Raw genomic sequence first — 21,732 nt, forward strand, 5'->3', positions numbered from 1 at the left:
ACATTCGTGGATACAACTGTCACATAGTCACATTTTGCATCTTTGTCCATTGCTACAATGAGTAATTGTGATGTAAATATGAGTCGACATTGAGCATGCGAATCGCGAAACAAGACAAAGCTGGAGGAGAATGGCTGTTGCTTTGTGCTTGTCTGCTGGTGTGTTAGTAAAATGTGAAGTCATTTTCTAAAGTAGTGCAATATTTTATACGTTATTCTTAATTTAATTAGATGCGCGTGCAATTTTTACTAAAAAAACACTTTCCATTTAGAAACATTAGGCTAAGTCCTTCAGTTCAGGAGAACATTAATTTGCCAGCGTTATCTCCTCTCTGATCACCATATTGTAGATATGATAGTTTCTTCAGGATTTCCCCGATCTGATCAGAGAAAGTCCGCCGAGATCTGCTCCTTCCAACACCCGTTTCTACCTCTCCCTTATACACTCTCTTTGTTAGCCTTCTTTCACTCGCTTTGTATGGCGTATTCTAATGTTAATAACAGGATATGAATTAGATCTGGATTACATATAGATCCACAATTCATATCCTGGTATTAAAATTTGAATAGGTACACCTGTAAGGGCCAGTTGTACCAACCACAACTGACGAACTGATTAACTTAGCAGAGATGTTCTTATACGAAAAAAGATCATAGTTTCAAAGTAATCCTAAAACGTGTAGTTAACCAGTGACGGACAATATGGAGACAAACTCACCATGGTCATCATCCTAAGTATTGAAGGAACCAAAAAGATGCATTTATAAGATGTAATGTTTTGAAAAGATGTGTCCCGCCAGTTTCTTGCCTATGCCGGTCCTATATTGGGATACCCACCCATTTAGGAGGGATTTAAATCTTCTCGGATCAGAGGTGTTGGGTTAGAGCCGGCGTAGCTTTATTTGACGTTCATAAGCGCATTGTAATATTAATTGTAATATGCCTACTTGGATAATAAACTATCTTTATGCTTTTCACTTTAAGGGTCTCCGGCAAGCTCGGTTCTCCATACAAACGTAGGTCCGCTTTCATTTTAGTTAAAACGACTAGCTAGATTGCTCCGAAACTTTGTACTTACAATAGGATAAGGTAAATCTATGTCTGTAATTACTAATTAGTTTATGTAGCTTCTGATATCATGGTTAAAAAAAAACGGGACGGTGCAATTCGGCCGAGCTTGCCGGGGACTTTTAATCTACCCATTATCATTTGTAAAAGAACGCAAATCCGAAGGCACAATCTAACGTGCAATGCGTCATAAAGCTGGTAATGCAAGTTCAAACGAATACGGAGACAATGTCTCATTCCGTATGCCTTTGACTGTATATAACCGCTGCAGTTAACGGGTTTTAGGGTTCCGTATTATACAGGCCCAAAAATACGTCAAATCCTAGGACACAATCTTTCGTGCAATTCGTCATAACTCTCTGGTCGTTTCCTCATGACTGAGGATCAAAGTCATCACCATCTGATCTATCTGGAGTGTATGATTTGCCTGCATCGGACTCTCTCCATCGCATCCTTCACTATAGAGCAAAACTTAGAGGAAGATGAGTTCTTTAGCTGGTCTGTCCATCTGGTGGAGGCCGGCCTCTGGCACGTTTGCCATTCGTGTTCCCGACTATTAACTTTTTCAGGCTCTCCTCTCCCCTTTGCACTATGCAAATTCGTCATAAAGCTGCAATGGAAGTTCAAACGAATCCAGACACAATATGTCTCATTCGGTACGCCATTGCCTGTCTGTTCATAACCGCTGCAGTTAACGGGGCTTAGGGTTCCGTATTACGAGACTCGTTGACAAGCAAACGAATATTAAAAGAAAATAAAAATCTGTACGTTTTGTACGAATTTCGTAAAAGTAAAAACAAGAGTTGAAATTGATCTTCAAAATTGTATGGATTTATCTACTTAGTATTTACCTGAAAATAAATCCGTGGCGTGGTTTGGTTTTGGTCTATTAATGACTGAGATCAGATCAGAAGATCAACAAACACATAAGATTTTCTGTCAAACTGCGTGTATAAGAAGCAGTGCAAAAGTAGTACATACATAGTAGAATGTAGTGTAATAACTTTATTGTACAAAAACAGGTTCACATACAATTTACAGAAATTGAGGTAAAGTATGCATGTTTAGTATTTTGACGTTTTATAAAATAAACGCTTAGAGAAACCTTATTATATCTTGATTGGTTAGTTTCCATAGCAAAATGGTAGTCACCATTTAGAATTTATAATCTCTCCAAATTATTAGGGCGCTGGTGGCCTAGTCATAAGAGCGTGCGACTTTCAATCCGGAGGTTGCGGGCTCAAACCACGGCTCACACCAATGAGTTTTTCGGAACTTATGCACGAAATATTTGATATTTACCAGTCGCTTTTCGGTGAAGGAAAACATCGTGAGGAAACTGAACTAATACCAATGAGGCCTAGTTTAACCTCTGCGTTGGAAGGTCAGATGGCAGTCGTTTTCGTAAAAACTAGTGCCTGCGCCAATAATTGGGATTAGTTGCCAAGCAGACCCCAGGCTCCCATGAGCCGTGGAAAATGCCGAAACAACGCGAGGAAGATGATGAATTTCTCCAAATTATGCTAATTGTGTATAAAACCTATTTTAAGTGTTAAATACTAGATTTAAAGACACAAACATAATGGTTTATACCCTAGCGATTTCGGAAGAGCGGGGTTTTCTGTCACAAGCATATCTAATGCTTAAAAGAAGATCCCATCCCATGCTGTAACTACTTGTAAGGAACCAATAAACATTTTTTCATTTCCATTTTCAAAACCGGAAAGAAATCTGTTGCTTCGAAGGTTAAGTTTTCAATAAAAAAGCTTTTATTGAAACAACCTCGATGCTCATGCACTACTTATTAATTCTAATCGAAAAGGCCATAACATTTCTTATTACTTTGATATTTGTTTCATAACTTTGCATAACGCTCGCGAAACCCCTTTCTGCTAAATAAAACAAAACTTTTGTTTCTTCTCACCTTGCTTGTAACAATTATATGCAACAAAGAGAACTTTTACTACTTGTTTTGTCAAGCTAGATTAAAATGGAAAATGGGTCCGAAGTTTACATAACAATTTTACTTGGTTAAAATGCAGGCTGTTGGGGACCACCATGTTACATAGGTACTTCAACGTGGTGAGCCCCTTTAACCCGACTTTAGTTAGCTAATTATGTAATAATATGTTTATATAATATTTGCTCAAATAATGTTTAATTTGTGTATTATTATTTTAACTAGCGACCCGCCACGGCTTCGCACGTGTAAACTTTAACAAATTATACACCTAAACCTTCCGCAAGAATCACTCTACTGATAGGTGAAAACCGCATGGAAATCCGTTCAGTAGTTTTTGAGCTTATCGCAAAAATACAGACATACAGACAGACTGACGCGGCGGGGGACTTTATTTTTTAAGGTGTAGTAATAGTGATATTTACAGGCAACATAAAAGCGCAGCAACACTAACAGTAAAACGGAATCTATTAACATTTAATAAAATCATGACCTAAATAACGTTTCTTACCATTTCAATTTTCCGGGCGGGGGTACGCCCGCCTTCATGCGTCTTTGTGTCACCCCCTAGGGTGGAAAACCCCCTTTTCCACCATTGTCGTATGGCACACGAGCTTTCAGAGTAATGAAGAGCATTTTCGTCCGATTCTGAGCACAATGTGCTTTAATACAGCACAGAGAGGCAAGTCCTTTGTTGCGATTTGTATTGTGCCTAACGTGTGTGTATTGTGATGTATGTTTGTTTGTTTTTACGATTGTGCAGACAATGGGTTTGTTGGTAAAAAAGTGCGGATGTAACTGGAGGTATCGATCGTGGGCAAAGTGGGGCCTTTTATGTAGCTTTTGTGGAGGTTCTATGGAAAAACGCTGGAACTATTGGTATTAGGCATTCAATATACATAAGTCAAAGACAAATGTCTGCGGTTTGGATGTGAAAACTCTTCTATTTACTTGGTTTTAAGACTCGATTTATTTTTTGGACAAAATAATATGATATCATTTATAGTATTACATCACAACATAAACAATCTTAGCCTTAAAATTGTCGCATTTTGTCGAATAGTAAATAACGTAATGGTAATGGTAACTGGTTTTTCAAAACATAAAAAAATCATTCAAAGTTGTTACACAAAATTCATAAGTAAGTACATATGTTCGCACTTAAACTATCGTGAGACATATTTCAAAATATTTATCAGTACGGTTTTTACTCACTGTTATTTTTAGTCGCTTTTGGCGACATGTTTCGGATTCTTTGGGAATCCATCCTCAGGCACGAGTGTCCGCGGCGGTTGTAACGAGGACGAGTGAGTAAAAACCGTACTGATAAATATTTTTAAGTACATATGTGTAAAAAATATTATTTTATTAAAAATTTGCAAACGAAAATTTCTAATTGTCACAGTGTGACGTTTAAAAACAAAAGCTTGCTTTACAGGCCTAGGTGTGTAAGGCTGTATGAAATTCCTTTACTTACATCATCTTCAGTCATTAGTTCACCTTGGTCACAAGTACATTAAAACAACTTTTAGTTAACCTTATGCACCTTAGGTGAACAGAATAAATGAAAAATAAATTACAAATTTGACACTGACGTAAAGGTGAATTAAGTATAATTATTTTAAGTTTAGTTAATTGACCCAGGTGATTTGAGCTGGGTGAACAGAGTCAAGTTCAACTATTCCGGACCTAATTTGAAGTCATGTCAACATTTCATTGCAAGTATGTATGCTAGTATGTATTTTAATCTTTAGTGTTATTTCTTTTTTTAAATATTAATTTGTACATCCTGTAAGTTTGTCTATCTGACCTGGCTATAGTTTTCCACTCATCTACTCGAAGGTTAGCTGGAAGAGATCCCTTATAGGGATAAGTTCTTTGTACTTCCATTACTATAATTTATTTTTGTAAACCTGTGTTGTGTACTATAAAGTGATACTACTACTACTATTACTACAAGCATAGAGTAACTAATACTAGAGCGGTACTGTCATAGTAAATTTTGTAACCCCAGTAAATTCACTGCCATCTGTCGACACACATTAAAACTAAAAATAAATATTTATAAAAATACGATAAAATGTATTTAAATATGGATAAATGATTTTTTTATTTGCATTAATTATTTTTATATGATTTTGACCCATGTTCTTTCACTGGTATGCGTTAAAATTATAAATAACAAACGAAACAGTCAACGCCCTCTATACGAGTGTAGGCCAAAACTAGTGGCGCCATCTGATCGAGAATCAAATTTTCGTGATTTTCGAGGCACGTTTTTTCCTTAGACTGTATCCATCTATTACGGTTATATCTATTTTTGCTACAAGTTTGAGAAAAACAATTATCACAATTCTTAAAATACGACGTGTTTCATGATTGATCCATAGAGTAACTTATACTAGAGCGATACTGTCATAGTAAATTTTGTAACCCCAGTAAATTCACTGCCATCTGTCGACACACTTTAAAACTAAAAATAAATATTTATAAAAATACGATAAAATGTATTTAAATATGGATAAATGATTTTTTTATTTGCATTAATTATTTTTATATGATTTTGACCCATGTTCTTTCACTGGTATGCGTTAAAATTATAAATAACAAACGAAACAGTCAACGCCCTCTATACGAGTGTAGGCCAAAACTAGTGGCGCCATCTGATCGAGAATCAAATTTTCGTGATTTTCGAGGCACGTTTTTTCCTTAGACTGTATCCATCTATTACGGAGTTATATCTATCTTTGATTGATCTAACCTGCCATGTTTTCATTTACACCCGCATATTACTTTGTTTTAGTAAAATATACGTAATTATTACCGAACACGTGTTTTGGTTATTAGTTTTAACTATCAACTAGTTAATTAACAAGTCAATTTGTGTTTAATAGGGGTTTTATAATTACTAGGCAACACCCGCGAATTTGTAGTTAAAACGGTTTTGTAGCTTTGAGCTTTTATTAAATCATTTACCCTTAACTTATGTAATAAACATAGAAAATAACAACTTAAGTACAGTCAGACAAATGGCTCAAAAATATGTGAACACGACTTTATTGTCTAAGGTGTAAGAGCGTACACATATTTTTGAAACTTTGGATTCCCAAAGTTTCAAAAATATGTGTACGCTCTTACACCTTATATACATTATATACATTCGTATATATATTTATGCCCTTGACTGTACATATTACGGAGACATGCGAAGTTCATCGTTTTTCAGCTTCTCATGAAAAGCTTTACCTATTAACGAAGAAAATTCGTTCGATCGCTCGTTACCTACACCTACATTTATATGTACCTATTTGACACTCTGATTAGATATAATTCTTCCATTCTAAAAAAATAACGTCAAAATAAATAGTCCAGGAGCCGCAGAAAAAAGTAATAAGTAATTAAACAAACTCACAAGAGACGTTACGTAGTGAAGTGCACAAGGGCAGATCTGACCCTGCCTTAGTTATGAAATACGCCTTTTTGTGTACGTACTATTTATGTCCCCTACGGCTGCACGGGGCAGATAAGCCTGCGTAAGTAGGCGACAATGCGGCGGTTTGAAAATAAAAACAGTAATGTCTTTTACAGCGTTTTGTGGCGTTTGTGGATAGATATGTAAAGTGGTTTTTGAGGGTTCCGTACCCAAAGGGTAAAAATGGGATCCTATTACTAAGACTCCACTGTCCGTCTGCCTGTCACCAGGCTGTATCTCATGAACCGTGATAGCTAGACAGTTGAAATTTTCACAGACGATGTATTTCTGTTGCCGCTATAACAACAAATCCCCTCGGTGGGCGAGTCCGACTCGCATTTGGCCGGTTTTTTATTTGTTAGTGCGCAGAAAGTATTAATTGTACTCTATTATTCAAGCTTTAAGTACCATGTGATAGTACAATTAGACATTTTGCTACTTTGAATTTACTAAAACTTCTTCGAATATAAATTACATGATGATTAATATACCTACAAATTGTACGCTATTCGAAATAAGATAATTCTTACCATGAGTAAACTAGCATTACTTTGTCATTGTAATATAATAGTATTAGTAGTCACGATAACATAATACAATTGTAAATGGCACTGAATTCTGAACTTTGGCAATAGGCATTCACCGTTGACATTTGCACTTCTCAGTTCGTCGACCTATCTAAAAAAACTAACAATTTAGCTGCACACGAAATCTATTACAAGCGACAACAGTAGCGTAGCACGTAGATTAAAAAAACAAAGAAAAAGCAACAACGCTCCCGGTCTACCCGAAAAATAGTCAGTCATTCTTTATTATTCAGTAAAATAGTCACTTTAATAGATTCCATGGCAACAATACCTATAGAAGCACAGAAAATATACATTCTTTATAGTTAAAAAGTACCTTTATGGTGGCTTTGTACAATTATATACGGTGTTCGTTACAAACGAAAATGGGTATTACAGTATTTGAAAGACATACACGCTTACGACTTTTTTCGTTTGAAATGTTAGCTAGCGAGTTCAGCAGCCAATAGCGAGTTACGGTTCTTTAATTACTCCATCTGTTACAAAAAGTTGAAACAAAAAATGGCTTTTAAAGGGGAAACTGGTCTATGTAAGGAGCGGGGCGAATCGCCGTAAATTGATAGCGGGCATATGTTGCTACGATATCTTTTGAAACCTTATAATTTTCAATTTTGTACTTAAGTAGCATAGAATAAAGTTGTTATTCGCATGTAGTGGGAACTGTTTTTTTAATAGCCGGATTATGTAATTTTCGTGTGAAGCGACTGCGTGGATAATGTGGTACATATTTAACCGATGACTTGCAGTATATTTCACTGGATCTTTGACTATGGCTGTGAAGCTTCTATGCACTATCAGTCCGGACGATATCGGCCTGTCAGTTAGAACAAAAATTTGACAGTTCCGAACAACTGACAGGCCGATATCGTCCGGCGGACTGATAGTCAGTGGGCCCTTTTAGAAAAAAACAGGTTAGTAATTATAGAAACTCGATTATTGCTCCCAGTTTCATGTTGGTTTCATCAGTTTCAATATTATATACCTACTTACATATTACCAGTGAGAAATATAATTATATATTTTGAATTAAAAGTTGTGTAAAGCTTATTAGAGGCTGTAGTTATTTTTTAATGTAAGAATTTGTTGAAATTTAAGGGTTCAAACTTTCACGATTTTTAGGGTTCCGTACCCAAAGGGTAAAAACGGGACCCTATTACTAAGACTCCGCTGTCCGTCTGTCCGTCTGTCTGTCACCAGGCTGTATCTCATGAACCGTGATATCTAGACAGTTGAAATTTTCACAGATGATGTATTTTTGTTGCCGCTATAACAACAAATACTAAAAAGTACGGAACCCTCAGTGCACGAGTCTGACTCGCACTTGGCCGGTTTTTTACTCATTATTGTTTACAACGACGGGACTTAATCTCCTCCGATCATCGATGATCGGGTCTTCTCAAAGACCACGGGGACAACGCCGTCCTCGAAACGTCGGACGTAAGTAAATTTAAAACTTATTTTACGCGATTAAGTCCCGTCGTTGTGAATAATAATGAAATTAAGGGTTATACAAAAATGTACATTATTTTTACACAATAATGTGACAAGATTCTTAACGAATGACAAACAAACATCCACATTAAATAAAATAACATAATATATACCTAACATATGTTACCATCCTACCATATATAATCTCCATAACAAAACCCAGTCCCCTACAATCGTGATTCTACGAAATGCATATTGAAACGTCAAACAAACATACCTACCACCATATAATACAGCTAGCTTAAAACGTCAAATATATGTTAGTTAAAGTATGGCTTCTAGGAGCTCTTTAAATTAGCAAGGTATTAACTGGAAGTGTGAGACTTGCGAGGGTGCGATTTGCTTTTGTGCGTGTAATTAATATTAAGAGGGAATCCTCAATCTAAGGTGTTATGCCTACAGAATGATGATGACACATGTTGAATTTTATAACAAAATCTAAATAAAGAAGTTGATTAAAATAATAATGTTAATTAAACTTAAACTTAGTATAAGTTTTCAATTTGCATGGCTTTTAAAGGCTAAATGTGTATGGCTCTATAAATAATAATGTAACACCATTGTATACCACATTTAATGGCAATTGTTTTTTTTTGTATTAATAAATAAAAAACGGAAGGCGCAACAAATACCTATGGAAATAATAAAAAACATAAGTTGAGGTCTTTTCTCTTTCTGAGATTCGAAATGATTTTTTTTTAAATTTGATTGCTTACATTTTTTTTAATAGATTGGTCCAGCAACTACGTAAGTAGGTAGGTACATAAATGCAATATTTCACCGTCAAAATCACATTTTACTTGTTTTCCATACTTCAAGACTTTAACTTGATCGTGACGTCACGATCAAATAACAAACAGCGTATTAGGTACTAGCCGAACTAACTTTAAACGTCATATAAACGTAAATTAGTAAAGTACGGCTTCTTATAGCTCTTAAAACTAGAAAGGTATTAGCTGGAAATGTGTGAGACTTGTGAGTTGTGAGGGCGCAATTTACTTTGTGCGTCAGTAATTAATATTAACTATTAAGAGGGATTCCCCTATCCAAGGTGTTATACGTACAGAATTGAGGGAGCATTAATTGCACCTTATGCTATTCAAATTTCAAATACATATACAGAAAGTGTGAACAACCGTATGCTACAAATTGAGTACCGTATTCACAACGATGGGACTTAATCGCGTAAAATATGTTTTAAATCTACCTCCGACGTTTCGAGGACGGCGTTGTCCCCGTGGTCTCGAAGACTGGCTAAAGTTGACATCAACATCTAGCGCGCGAGATTTTGTAACTACCTGCACTTGGTGTTGTTTATTAACTTGAATGAATTTAAAACATATTTTACGCGATTAAGTCCCGTCGTTGTGAATAATAATGAGTAAAAATCGTAAAAGTTTAAATCAGTGTTGTGTAGGTTATAGTGAAGAACTTTTAGTATAGGGTTCTTATATCATGAGATTCACGATACCAACCCTAAACTAAAAAAAAGAGCCAACCTAATTGTAATAAGAATGAAATTGTTAAAAAATAACTGACAAATAAATTTTGGTCAATATCCTAAAACCGATTTTGTTTGACCTGTTGGCCGTTGTAACACATAGTCCCAATTTTTGTGTAAGTTGTAGGTATTTAACACAATATTTTATTACTGTTGAGTGTTGATGCAAACATTTCTTACAGTGTATCGCGAAAAGTTCAGCTAACAAGTATGAAACGATTTTTGAGAGGTCTTATCATAAACACGCCTGCCGGTCTACCGACCCACACACACAACTGCCTACCCCTAGATTACAGGCGTGATAGTCGAATGTGTACGTAATCGCTATTACGTAACCTGAGACAGTATGAGGGCGCTCCCCTGTTGATTAATATTAACTGAGCGTTGGAGGTGCATCAGACAGAAAACAAACAATGCGTATGGGGAGACGGGAGTGCGAGCTTGTTCGGAAACATGTTCGATAAATTGATGATTATTAAAAATTTGCTGAGACAAATATCACAGCAAATATAAGTACATACGGCGTAAAAATTTAAATCGTAAATCATAGTGAATTTAGGTTCTTTTTTCAATTATTTGTCACGAAATCTACAAGACATGAAGGTCAGTAGGGTGTATAGGTACATACATTAGGACCGAATTTCGGTATTGATTATCGAATATGGAATTGTGGTTTAGACTAGCTTTTCATGTTTACAAACGGCTTAAAAGTCCATCTGTACTAAGCATCTGTATAAGAACGCAACACCTTAAGAAGACATTGTGTGCCTATTCTACAGGAACAGGCCTAGGTAACTTTCAGTTGAAGACTTTATTATAAATGTAAGAAAATGTTCTACGATTTTATGAGTGTTTGCACATTTCAACCTTTTTTTACTTTCGCATTACTTTCGGTGCCATCTTTCCACAGCTTTGCTTTAAGAAAATTAGAAAAATAAACATTTTTCCATTCGCTTTCAGTCCTCGCGCCCCGTATGTCACATACCGGCAAAAACGTTCCATTGTACACCTACAGCATTTCGATTGATTCCGTAAACAAAACCGTTTTGTTCGTCGATTTATTAGTGCCGAACAAATAGTTACACCCTTATTGTACCGTAACAAGGGTGGTTTTTGAACAGCATTTTAAAGTTTGTAGATACGTATTGACAGGTGGACAGATGTGAGGGTGTACGGTCTCTGGAGTGTACTATTGTTTTTATTGACAATAAACTGAGGTAATTTGGAGTGCGTTTGATATCCTGTTATTATGCTGTCTTGTTTGAATTATTATTTGGTTTAATAATCAAGTACGCTCCGATTGGTTAGTACCTAGTACCTACTAAAATAACAGAACTGAACTAATAATAGAGATCTATATTCTACTTGGAAAGCATCAGTGACAACTTGTTATGATGTGAGAGTGTTTGAAGTTACTGTTTGAAGAATAATTCACAATTTAAACTCACGATTTTGACTCATTATTATTCATTATTATTTTACGCTATTAAGTCCCGTCGTTGTGAATGATAATTCACAATTAGAAATTAGATCAAACTGTCATTTCTAATCGTCTCAGTGATCCAATGAGGATATAATAAGATAGAGCGGTACTGTCATAGTAAATTTTGTAACCACTGTAAATTCACTGCCATCTATCGACATACTTTAAAACTTAAAATGAAGATTTATAAAAATACGTTAAAATGTATTTAAATATGGATAAATGTTTTTTTTATTTGCATTAATTATTTTTATATGATTTTGACCCATGTTCTTTCGCTGGTATGCGTTAAAATTATAAATAACAAACGAAACAGTCAACGCCCCCTATACGAGAGTAGGCCAAAACTAGTGGCGCCATCTGATCGAGAATCAAATTTTCGTGATTTTCGAGGCACGTTTAGGCAGTGATCTAATGCACAAAACCTTGTTAAGGAATCTTAGGTGTCTAGCAAGCCTCAGCGTTAACTAAGCTTATTTACCGAAACATTGACCGAAAATAATTTAAGAAATGTAATAAAAAGTCAGTTTATATGGATATTCAATATAAAGAGATTCGAATTATTGCTTTTAAAGGTTAAAAACGGGACCCTAGATATTACTAAGACTCCACTGTCCGTCTGTCTGTCTGTCACCAGGCTGTATCTCATGAACCGTGATAGCTAGACAGTTGAAATTTTGCCGCTATAACAACAAATACTAAAAACAAAATAAAATAAATATGTAAGTACAACGTATAACAACAACAAACAACTAACGTATCCCATACAACTAACGTGATTTTTTGCAGTTTTTTTGCGTGATTGTACGGAACCCTTCGTGCGCGAGTCCGACTCGCACTTGGCCGGTTTTTTGTAGGTAGTAGAACAGTAACTTAAAAATATACTTTTTACAATCTCTAGCAGCAATATGTGTATAGTGTTTGAAGCATTCCTCGCCCATCCTTCAAGCGAAGAACAAATTCATCCACCTCTTGAAAGCAATGAATAATTTATTTGTATGTTTGTATGGGACAATACGGTCCACTTTTAAGCGCGCCATTGTCACCCTACTCGCGAAAGCAACTGTTACTGACTGTTTTCCGATGACGGTAACAGTAACAGCCCTTTTTGTTAAAAACGGGACGGTTCCAGGTTGGGTAATGTTAACATAATGAAGGTTAGAAAGATAAGAATAATTTTTGCTATTTTTTGTTAGCACGCCAAAGAACACGCCATACTTCCCTCATTGCCTTAAGAGCCAACAGGAGTGGTCATTTCTCCATACAAACGTACTCGACTGTTTCCTCCGTGGTTTTTGAAGCTAGAGCAATGATTTTTTCAACACAGATTAATATTTCATTAAATCCAATACACGCATGACTTTAACAATATTAAATTCATAGGAGACGTGGTTTGCAGTACAAAAGAAAAACACGCGCCAAAAAAAATCCATCAAACAGAATAGAAAATGGCGACGTCACGCGCAGGATGCGTTTATTTTGTATTCGCGTCTCACGTGAGCAGTGTACAGTCCCAAAATAAGAATAAATCTTCGATAAAGTGTCGCAAAATAGGACATGGGCTTTTTTTGAGCCCGGGGTAGTGTTTTAGTTTCGTTAGTATTGCCAAAGATAGATATAACTCCGTAATAGGATACAGTCTAAGGAAAAAACGTGCCTCGAAAATCAAGAAAATTTGATTCTCGCTCAGAGGGCGCTACTAGCTTTGGCCTACTGTCGTATAGATGGCGTTGACGGTTTCGTTTGTTATTTAACAATTTTAACGCATATCAGTGAAAGAACATGGGTCAAAATCATAAAAATAATTAATGCAAATAAAAAAAAATCATTTATCCATATTTAAATACATTTTATCGTATTTTTATAAATCTTCATTTTTAGTTTTGACAGATGGCAGTGAATTTACTGGGGTTACAAAATTTACTATGACAGTACCGCTCTAGTATAAGTTACTCTATGGTATTGCGGAATTGCGGATTGATTAGTGACAATGAATAGCTGGCCAGCAGAGAAGCGTGCATATGTTATGGAGGCTTGTAAATGTCAACGGCAAGGCGTAAGTTTTGCATTAATTCCAGAATATGCGGAAAAGGTCGAAGAAGTGTATACACAGCAAAGGTAATTTTCAAAACATGTTTCTTCTCGTTATAACTAGTCTATCGCCGCGCGAAATTGTTAATTGCCTTCCTATTAGTCTTAACACGTCCTCATACTCCTAGGGTTATTATTGCACAGTACGAAATTCGCAATACTTTTTAAATATTGTTTCACTTTTAATAACAAAACTTCCGTGAGACATAGACATATTAAATATATTAATAACGGGTCACTCACGTGTTTTAAGTCGAAAACGCTCGACATGTTTCACTCCGTACCGTCCGGTCCGTTACCGTCGACGCAAGCTCCTGATGACGCTCCTCGGGACGGAGTGAAACATGTCGAGCGTTTTCGACTTAAAACACGTGAGTGACCCGTTATTAATATATTTAATATTGTTTCACTTGTTACAATCATTCTTATCATTAAAGCGAAAAGCTACTTATGTAAATCTGACACAGACAGTAGCTGGAAAACAGCCAACAAATCTTCACAAAAAAAATTCTACTCGTTCGCTCCCACTATACTTTGACTTCCAGAACAATTGCAACAATGTGCGAATAGAGGTCTGAATTAAATTGGTCATGTTGTCCAAAGCTTAGTGAATTTTAAAGGCTTGTGGTTGTTGATTGTTGATTAATTCGGTGGCCGTCCCCCGCTGGGCTCACGGTTGATTGCGCTCACTTTTTGTGTTTCAAGTGTTTTTTATCGGTTTAAAATTTTCAAAAGCTCTTGAGGCATAATTTAAGGCAGGTTACGGAATGTTTTCTTATAGAATGCCGGATGGTAAGCTCGTGGTGTTTATTTGTTTTAATTAAATACGGATCTTTGGAGGAATGAAAACAAAGGTAAATACTAACTGCACTAACAATGAAGGCCAATTACTTTACTTCTAAGATAGTTTATTTGCATAGTAGGTGGTACGAGTATTTTGATAATTTGAGCATGTACCTAACCTTTCATTTTTGCTTAACTGTACGTATATATGCCTATAGGTACATATACATACTATATATATTATCGTATAAAGAATTCTTAGTTTGTTTTATTGTATTGTATGTTCTTTAAGAAATAGTAATATCAAAGATAGATATAACTCCGTAATAGATGGATACAGTCTAAGGAAAAAACGTGCCTCGAAAATCACGAAAATTTGAATCTCGATCAGATGGCGCCACTAGTTTTGGCCTACTCTCGTATAGAGGTTAGTTAGAGGTTTCGTTTGTTATTTATAATTTTAACGTATATCAGTGAAAGAACATAGGTCAAAATCATATAAAAATAAATAATGCAAATAAAAAAATCATTTATCCATATTTAAATACATTTTAACGTATTTTTATAAATCTTCATTTTTAGTTTTAAAGTGTGTCGATAGATGGCAGTGAATTTACAGTGGTTACAAAATTTACTATGACAGTACCGCTCTATCTTATTATGGTGCAAGTAAAGCCTTTGCGCGATAAAGACGTCCTCAAGCGTCACCTATTCACTTGCGGTATACCGAGCGATTCCTGGGAGAAAAGCGCGATGTGTAGCACGGCATGGCGCGCAACTGTTCATAAAAGTGTAGAGCAATACGAGCAGCGGCGCTTAGAAGACTTGCATGCTAAGCCCCATCTCCGTAAGACGCGCCCGAAGCCTTCGTACACCTACACCTACAATTCAGCCGGCCAGCTCCATTGCGTACCATGCAATCGCATCTTCAAAACCAAGTTTGGCTTCGCAAGCCACATTAGAGCGTTCCATGTTTCCCATTAAAAACGGTTGGAGTCGCCGTCGTCGGACACGGCGAGGAGGACATTATTTTATTATTTATTTTATCTTATTATATCCTCTTTGGTAATATTAGTAGTAATAGTCATACCTATTAGATACCTAACGACAAAAAAAGAAACCTTCAGTAAGTTTCCTGCTATAAACAAAATATCCACCGAATATCGTCTTCGGTTACCGCGATAGTTACTCATGAAATAAAACTATGAAAACGGATTATATCGCGTATATTTTCGAACGTTTCGAACCCTTTACAGCGTTCGTGGTCAACGGGTGACTGAGGAAAAACTACAAAGTGCGAAAATACCCACATACTAAAAATAATGAACCATCATAGACTATAAACTTTAAGGCTGGTTGTACATGCAAAATCGGTTCGGTTCAAATATCCAGCGGTCAAATCTGATTCTTTAATATGAAAGAAACTTCCCTAATGATCGCAAATACTGCCTTTATGCACGTTTTGTTTCCATAAACTGCACAAATTGCCGGACACCAAAATTAAAGAACACAAAAACCTTAAACAAACCCAAATTAACACGCTCGCTATATAAATAACCCGCAAATTAGTGTTTCCGACACATATGCATACAAATGATGGTTCTTGACGCGAATTTAAATATTTACACAAGGTAAATATGGATAAATTGCATAGCGTATCGCAGGGAGCAGATAAAATCTTAATAAAAAGTCTTTGTCGAAAATTTGCAAGAATATATTCCCTACTGAAATTTAAAATGTCTGCTAAATTTTGGCTTATTCCAATCAATTTAAATAGGTTATAACCACAAATTTTATCGCGCCCTCACCAGACAAAGAATGAAGGACTTTGGAACAGGCTATCTGGAACCAAAGGAATTCAAAACGAAAGGTCCATCATCCGGCATATCGAGATGGTGGGGAAAGTTCTTGAGTAGCGGACGGATCTATCCTAGGGGGTAACTGCACAAAAGATCCCTATGGATCGAAGTATAAGATAAGATAAGATACACATTTTATAGTATGCTTAACTCGTTCACGTCCTATGTTAAGTGAATCTAAAGCAGTTTTACGCTGGACAAGGGACCTTCAAGAAAAGGTGGGATAAAATTTTTCAGTACTTGAGTCAAATAAGAGAAACTGGATATAAATGTACCAGTCGTTAAATTTGTTTTGTCCACAGAAGTGACCTTTTTGTAAGTTTGACCCGAATATCAAAGTAGCGGATAAAGACAAATGAATTTCAATTGCATTCCAGATTTGACTAACGTTTAAAGATAATAAATAGATCTTTTAGATCTATATCTATAACGACATAAGTGGTCATATAGTTTGAGTTTTTTATTGCTGCCTACATCCGGACTCCATCATCAACGAACACAGCAATGCTAATCCATACTAATATTATAAATGTGAAAGTCTGTCTGTCTGTGTGTTACCTCTTCACGCTTAAACCGCTGAACCGATTTAGTTGAAATTTGGTATACAGATAGTTTGAGTCCCGGGGAAGGACATATGATACTTTTTATCCCAGAACTCACCCCTCAAGGGGGTGAAAAGGGGGGTGGAAATTTGTATGGGGAATCAATAACCGCTGAACCGATTTAGATAAAACTTGGTATGGGGATAGTTTGAGCTGTGGTAAAGGATATAGAATAACTTTTATCCCCGAAATCATCCCTTAAGGGTGTAAACAATGGGGTGGAAATGTATAGTGTGGACCAATTTGGGGGTGATAAAGGATGGATTAAAAAGCAGATTTGTTTAAAAACTAAGGTACCCAAATTACTAATTCCACGCAGACGAAGTCGCGGGCAAAAGCTAGTATTGCTAATAAAAGTAAATAACATAATTCAAGTGTCAAAACTTGAACTCGATTGTACCAGAAAGTTTATTTATCTTATAAGATTTGTACGAAACAGACCGGTCTACACATAGCGCACAAGTGAAGATGAAGATAAAATAAATAACAGCTTGTATGACAAAAAAAACCGCCCAAGTGCGAGTCGGACTCGCGCACGAAGGGTTCCGGAAAAAAACAGAAAAAAAAAACACGTTTGTTCTATGGGAGCCCCATTTAAATATTTATATTATTCTGTGTTTAGTATTTGTTGTTATAGCGGCAACAGAAATACATCATCTGTGAAAATTTCAACTGTTTCACGGTTCATGAGATACAGCCTGGTGACAGACAGACGGACAGAAGAACGGACAGACGGACAGCGGAGTCTTAGTAATAGGGTCCCGTTTTTACCCTTTGGGTACGGAACCTTAAAAAGTAGTAGCTGTAATAGTTGTAGTAGTTGGCGGTCGATCTAGATATCGATGGGCGGATGTGGTGGACGCGGATCTGTGCGAACTCCAAACATCAAACATTTATTCAGCAAGTAGGCTACAGGGCACAGCTATATACGCTAGACGACGCAAATACCACGATTTGTATACCAAGCGTGCTATTTCATACAAAAATTTACACATAATATAATTTTAAAATTACTTATCTGTGATAGGAAATATATTTTTGCTTTGAAATGGAAAATTTCGGAAACTTCTCATATTTTGGTATGGGAAACGGATTTTCCGTTTACTGAAACTTATTTTTATGGTGAAATTATTTTGACAGTTTCATAACTTTTTAAAGTTTTAGGAAACCTTACATACACATGTAAACATCTGGGTTACCACAAACATATTTAACACATAATCATTTACTTGTGTCGCTTAACTTCATACTCGCATAGAGTAACTTATACTAGAGCGGTACTGTCATAGTAAATTTTGTAACCACAGTAAATTCACTGCCATCTATCGACACACTTTAAAACTAAAAATGAAGATTTGTAAAAATACGATAAAATGTATTTAAATATGGATAAATGAATTTTTTTATTTGCATTAATTATTTTTATGATTTTGACCCTTGTTCTTTCACTGATATGCGTTAAAATTGTTAAATAAGAAACGAAACCGTCAACGCCATCTATACGACAGTAGGCCAAAGCTAGTAGCGCCCTCTGATCGAGAATCAAATTTTCTTGATTTTCGAGGCACGTTTTTTTCTTAGACTGTATCCATCTATTACGGAGTTATATCTATCTTTGAAACTCGGGTAAATCCATTCGACCCTCTCAGCAAATATCTACCCTATTACCTTTTCTTAATACCAAACTCGCAGATGGATTTACCCAAATTTGAAGTTAAGCGACTCACTTGTGCATACCAAGACTTAGACAACTAATTAAACCAAATCATTCATTCCCAGATCCGCTCAGAGCGGTGAATGGTCAATTTGCAATCAAATGAGCCCCTTACACCGAGCAATCTCAGGTGCTTTCCATCACAATACATCGGGTGATAAGATCAAGGGCGAGGGATCAGATTGATGGAAGAATAAGACAATGTCTTTGGCTATTGATAGCTATTAACTTAAGATTCACTTAGATGAGCTTCTACTATTGTTTAAGTGATATTTGCATTGCGAAGGGCATTTTTGGATATTTTTGTGCGTCTTAGTGCTGTCCTGGGTGATCTTCAAGCTTAGAATCAACTTAACATTGACGTTGCCGGTCCCATATTGGGATACCCTCCTACAAATTAGGAGGGAATTAAATTTTCTCGGGCCAGAGGTGTAGGGTTGGAGCCGGCGTAGCGATATCGCGTATATATATAGATTTACTTGAAAATATTTTTATTGTATAACTAGCCTTTTGAACTGATTTTGCATGTACAACCAGCCTTAAAGTTTATTTTATAGTTTATGATGGTTCATTATTTTTGTATGTGGATATTTTTCCTCAGTCACCCGTTGACCACGAACGCTGTAAAGGGTTCGAAACGTCGGGATGTAGTATACATTCAATATACGCGATATAATCCGTTTTCAGTTTTATATCATTGACGTTTTATTTGACTTCAGTTCTTGTTAGTTCTTTAGTCAGTTTATTGTTCTGTATTCCGGATTTTAAAACCATATCAGTTTTTGCAGTTCTATCCTTCTTCAAGCTATATCAACACATTGGTTCGTTAAATTTGTTTCTGGTTCTCCTCTTCTGCAATATTCTTCTTCTGTGGATCTGTGGGACCTACTATACATATCTATAATGGTTACTTACCTAATCTCTTAGAGATCTCAGAATTGTGCATCTTAGGGTTGTCCTGGGCTATCTTCCGCCGCTGCAGTCTGCTCCACACCATGAACGCATTCATGGGCCTCTTGATGTGTTCCTCTGGGGACTTCTTCTGCCCAATCATGGGCATGGAACCGATGGAACCCATGGACATGCTCATGGGGAAGCCCATGGAGCCGCCGAAGCTGGCTCGGTCGCACATCGCACCAGCGGCACTGGGGGGAAAAGGATAGTGTTAGAATTTATTTAGCGGGTGACTTACCTACAAATGGACCTAGTTGGGTGTCACATAATATTGGCAATTATCACCCAATGGGTTAGACAAATCCTTACAGACACAAATCAGTACTGAAAAACCTCCCAACTATAGTCTAATACTGCAACTAGTCCATAAGTTCAAAAGGAAATTAAGTATCAATACCAAAGCTCAATTTGGTTGACTGCGAGTTTTTTCTTCCATTTATACGCATACTTTGCCTTAGAACTACAAAAAATACAGTAAAAGACACACCTGAACGAAATAATACAGTTAATTTTGGACCGTAGCTGCCAGTTGAAATGCCGGTGAGAGCTAGACATTCTATGTTCGACAGACGAAAGACCAATGGAAAATGTCAATGAACATCTGTCGGGCTAGCACATGATTGGCGCGAGAGTATCTCGCCGCGACATAGACTACCCGTCCCTCTTTAATTCATACAGTTAGTGAAAGACGGGTAGTCTATCTCGCGGCGAGATACTGTCGCGCCAATCATGTGCTCGGCCTACTGTCCGTACTTACGTAACATAGACACAGAATAAGTAATAGTAGTATCATACAGAACGGCCACGCACCGCCCCGCCCCGACTCGAATTACTTCGCCCCGCGACAGCAGATTGACGGCTATTTGCCGGCCGCTCAGTACTGTTTTTAAGCAACTTAATCACACTATGACGCATGACGCGTGTACAGACGTGCCGTTCACACATAGAAACGCAAGTGATTTTTGATGTATAGCGTGTCCGCCCTGTGACATAGATACGGTTCTCCGTATAAACCATGGATAAACTCACGACCTATTGTTTACAAGTGACAAATTTTACTACAATACTTGTTCGACCAGTAAGTAAATTAATACATTATTTACACAAAATCATTCCCATTTCATCTCCAACAAAATCGAACCGCTAACAAACTACGGAATAGAACTAAATTAAATACTTCCAAATACCAAAACGACATATGCGCCCTCAAACTACTATAATCATTCGCCATTTTGACATAACACGTAAGAACCTGTATTACAGGAACAAAACCGCATTTCTGCACGTAATTACCCCTCAAATTTACATTAACGTTCAACAAATCAACACTGATGCGTAAATTGTTCCTATTTCTATCCTGGTGTATAACATGTGCAAGGATTAGTGGTGTGCCCCAACGAGTTTTGTCATTTGCGAAAATATTGCTGCTGAAAATATTGCTGGCCATATGCAAGCAATTAATTCTTCTCTCACTCTCACTGCGTGGCATTAATTCTTCCCTCACTCTTACTGAGCGTAATCGTGATTGAGACAGCTGTGCGTGCTCGGGATCGCAGATATCATTTTTTTAATTTTAATTGTTTTTTAAGTTTTAAGAAAAAAAAGTAATCGAGGAGCTCGATAAAAAAATAAAATTGTGCATTTTAGAAGCAATTTTCATGTTTTTGGCTTCGATCTAAAAAAGTGGTACGATTTTTAGTGTTCCGTGCAAAACTTTGTTTTGACAAACGGAGCACTTATGGGATCACTTCGGTCTTGCAAATCAGTTAAATGCGTTTTTCAAAATGAACCCACTGCACCTTAAGCAGTAACGTTACCAATTAAAATAGTTCTAAGAGTATTCTAATCTATAAATGATCCGTATCCATTCTTCAAAAAAAAAAGTACCTATAAAAATATCTCGGTTTGCATAACCTAATCAGATTGATATTGCGCTTCTCACGCAGTTTACCCACCAAAAAAAATTTATACAAGAGGTTACTTATTTACAATTAAATACGGTTTTGTACAGCTGTCACTCATTCATACATTTGCTACTTGCGTCTAGTGACAGTATGAATTCTCACTAAATACTAATCAATGTCTAAACAGGCTGTTAAAAATACAATCGACACGTGATTTTCATCCCTCTTACATACAATATTGCCGGCAACATCCCAGCTCGGGCA

The 21,732-nt window shown here is 36.5% G+C and overlaps 1 protein-coding gene across 1 annotated transcript in view; it reads right to left on the reverse strand.

The window, feature by feature from the left end:
• Positions 1-21,732, reverse strand: part of LOC134740828 (transcription factor Sox-21-B-like) — an 84,252-nt gene that overhangs the window by 49,330 nt on the left and 13,190 nt on the right. The window contains exon 2 of the mRNA XM_063673472.1: positions 19,526-19,755. Coding sequence (XP_063529542.1) covers positions 19,526-19,755 — 230 coding nt within the window. The remainder of the gene's footprint in view (positions 1-19,525; positions 19,756-21,732) is intronic.

Source organism: Cydia strobilella, chromosome 4 (genome assembly GCF_947568885.1).
Source record: "Cydia strobilella chromosome 4, ilCydStro3.1, whole genome shotgun sequence".
In the NCBI taxonomy this organism is placed as follows: Eukaryota; Metazoa; Arthropoda; class Insecta; order Lepidoptera; family Tortricidae; genus Cydia; species Cydia strobilella.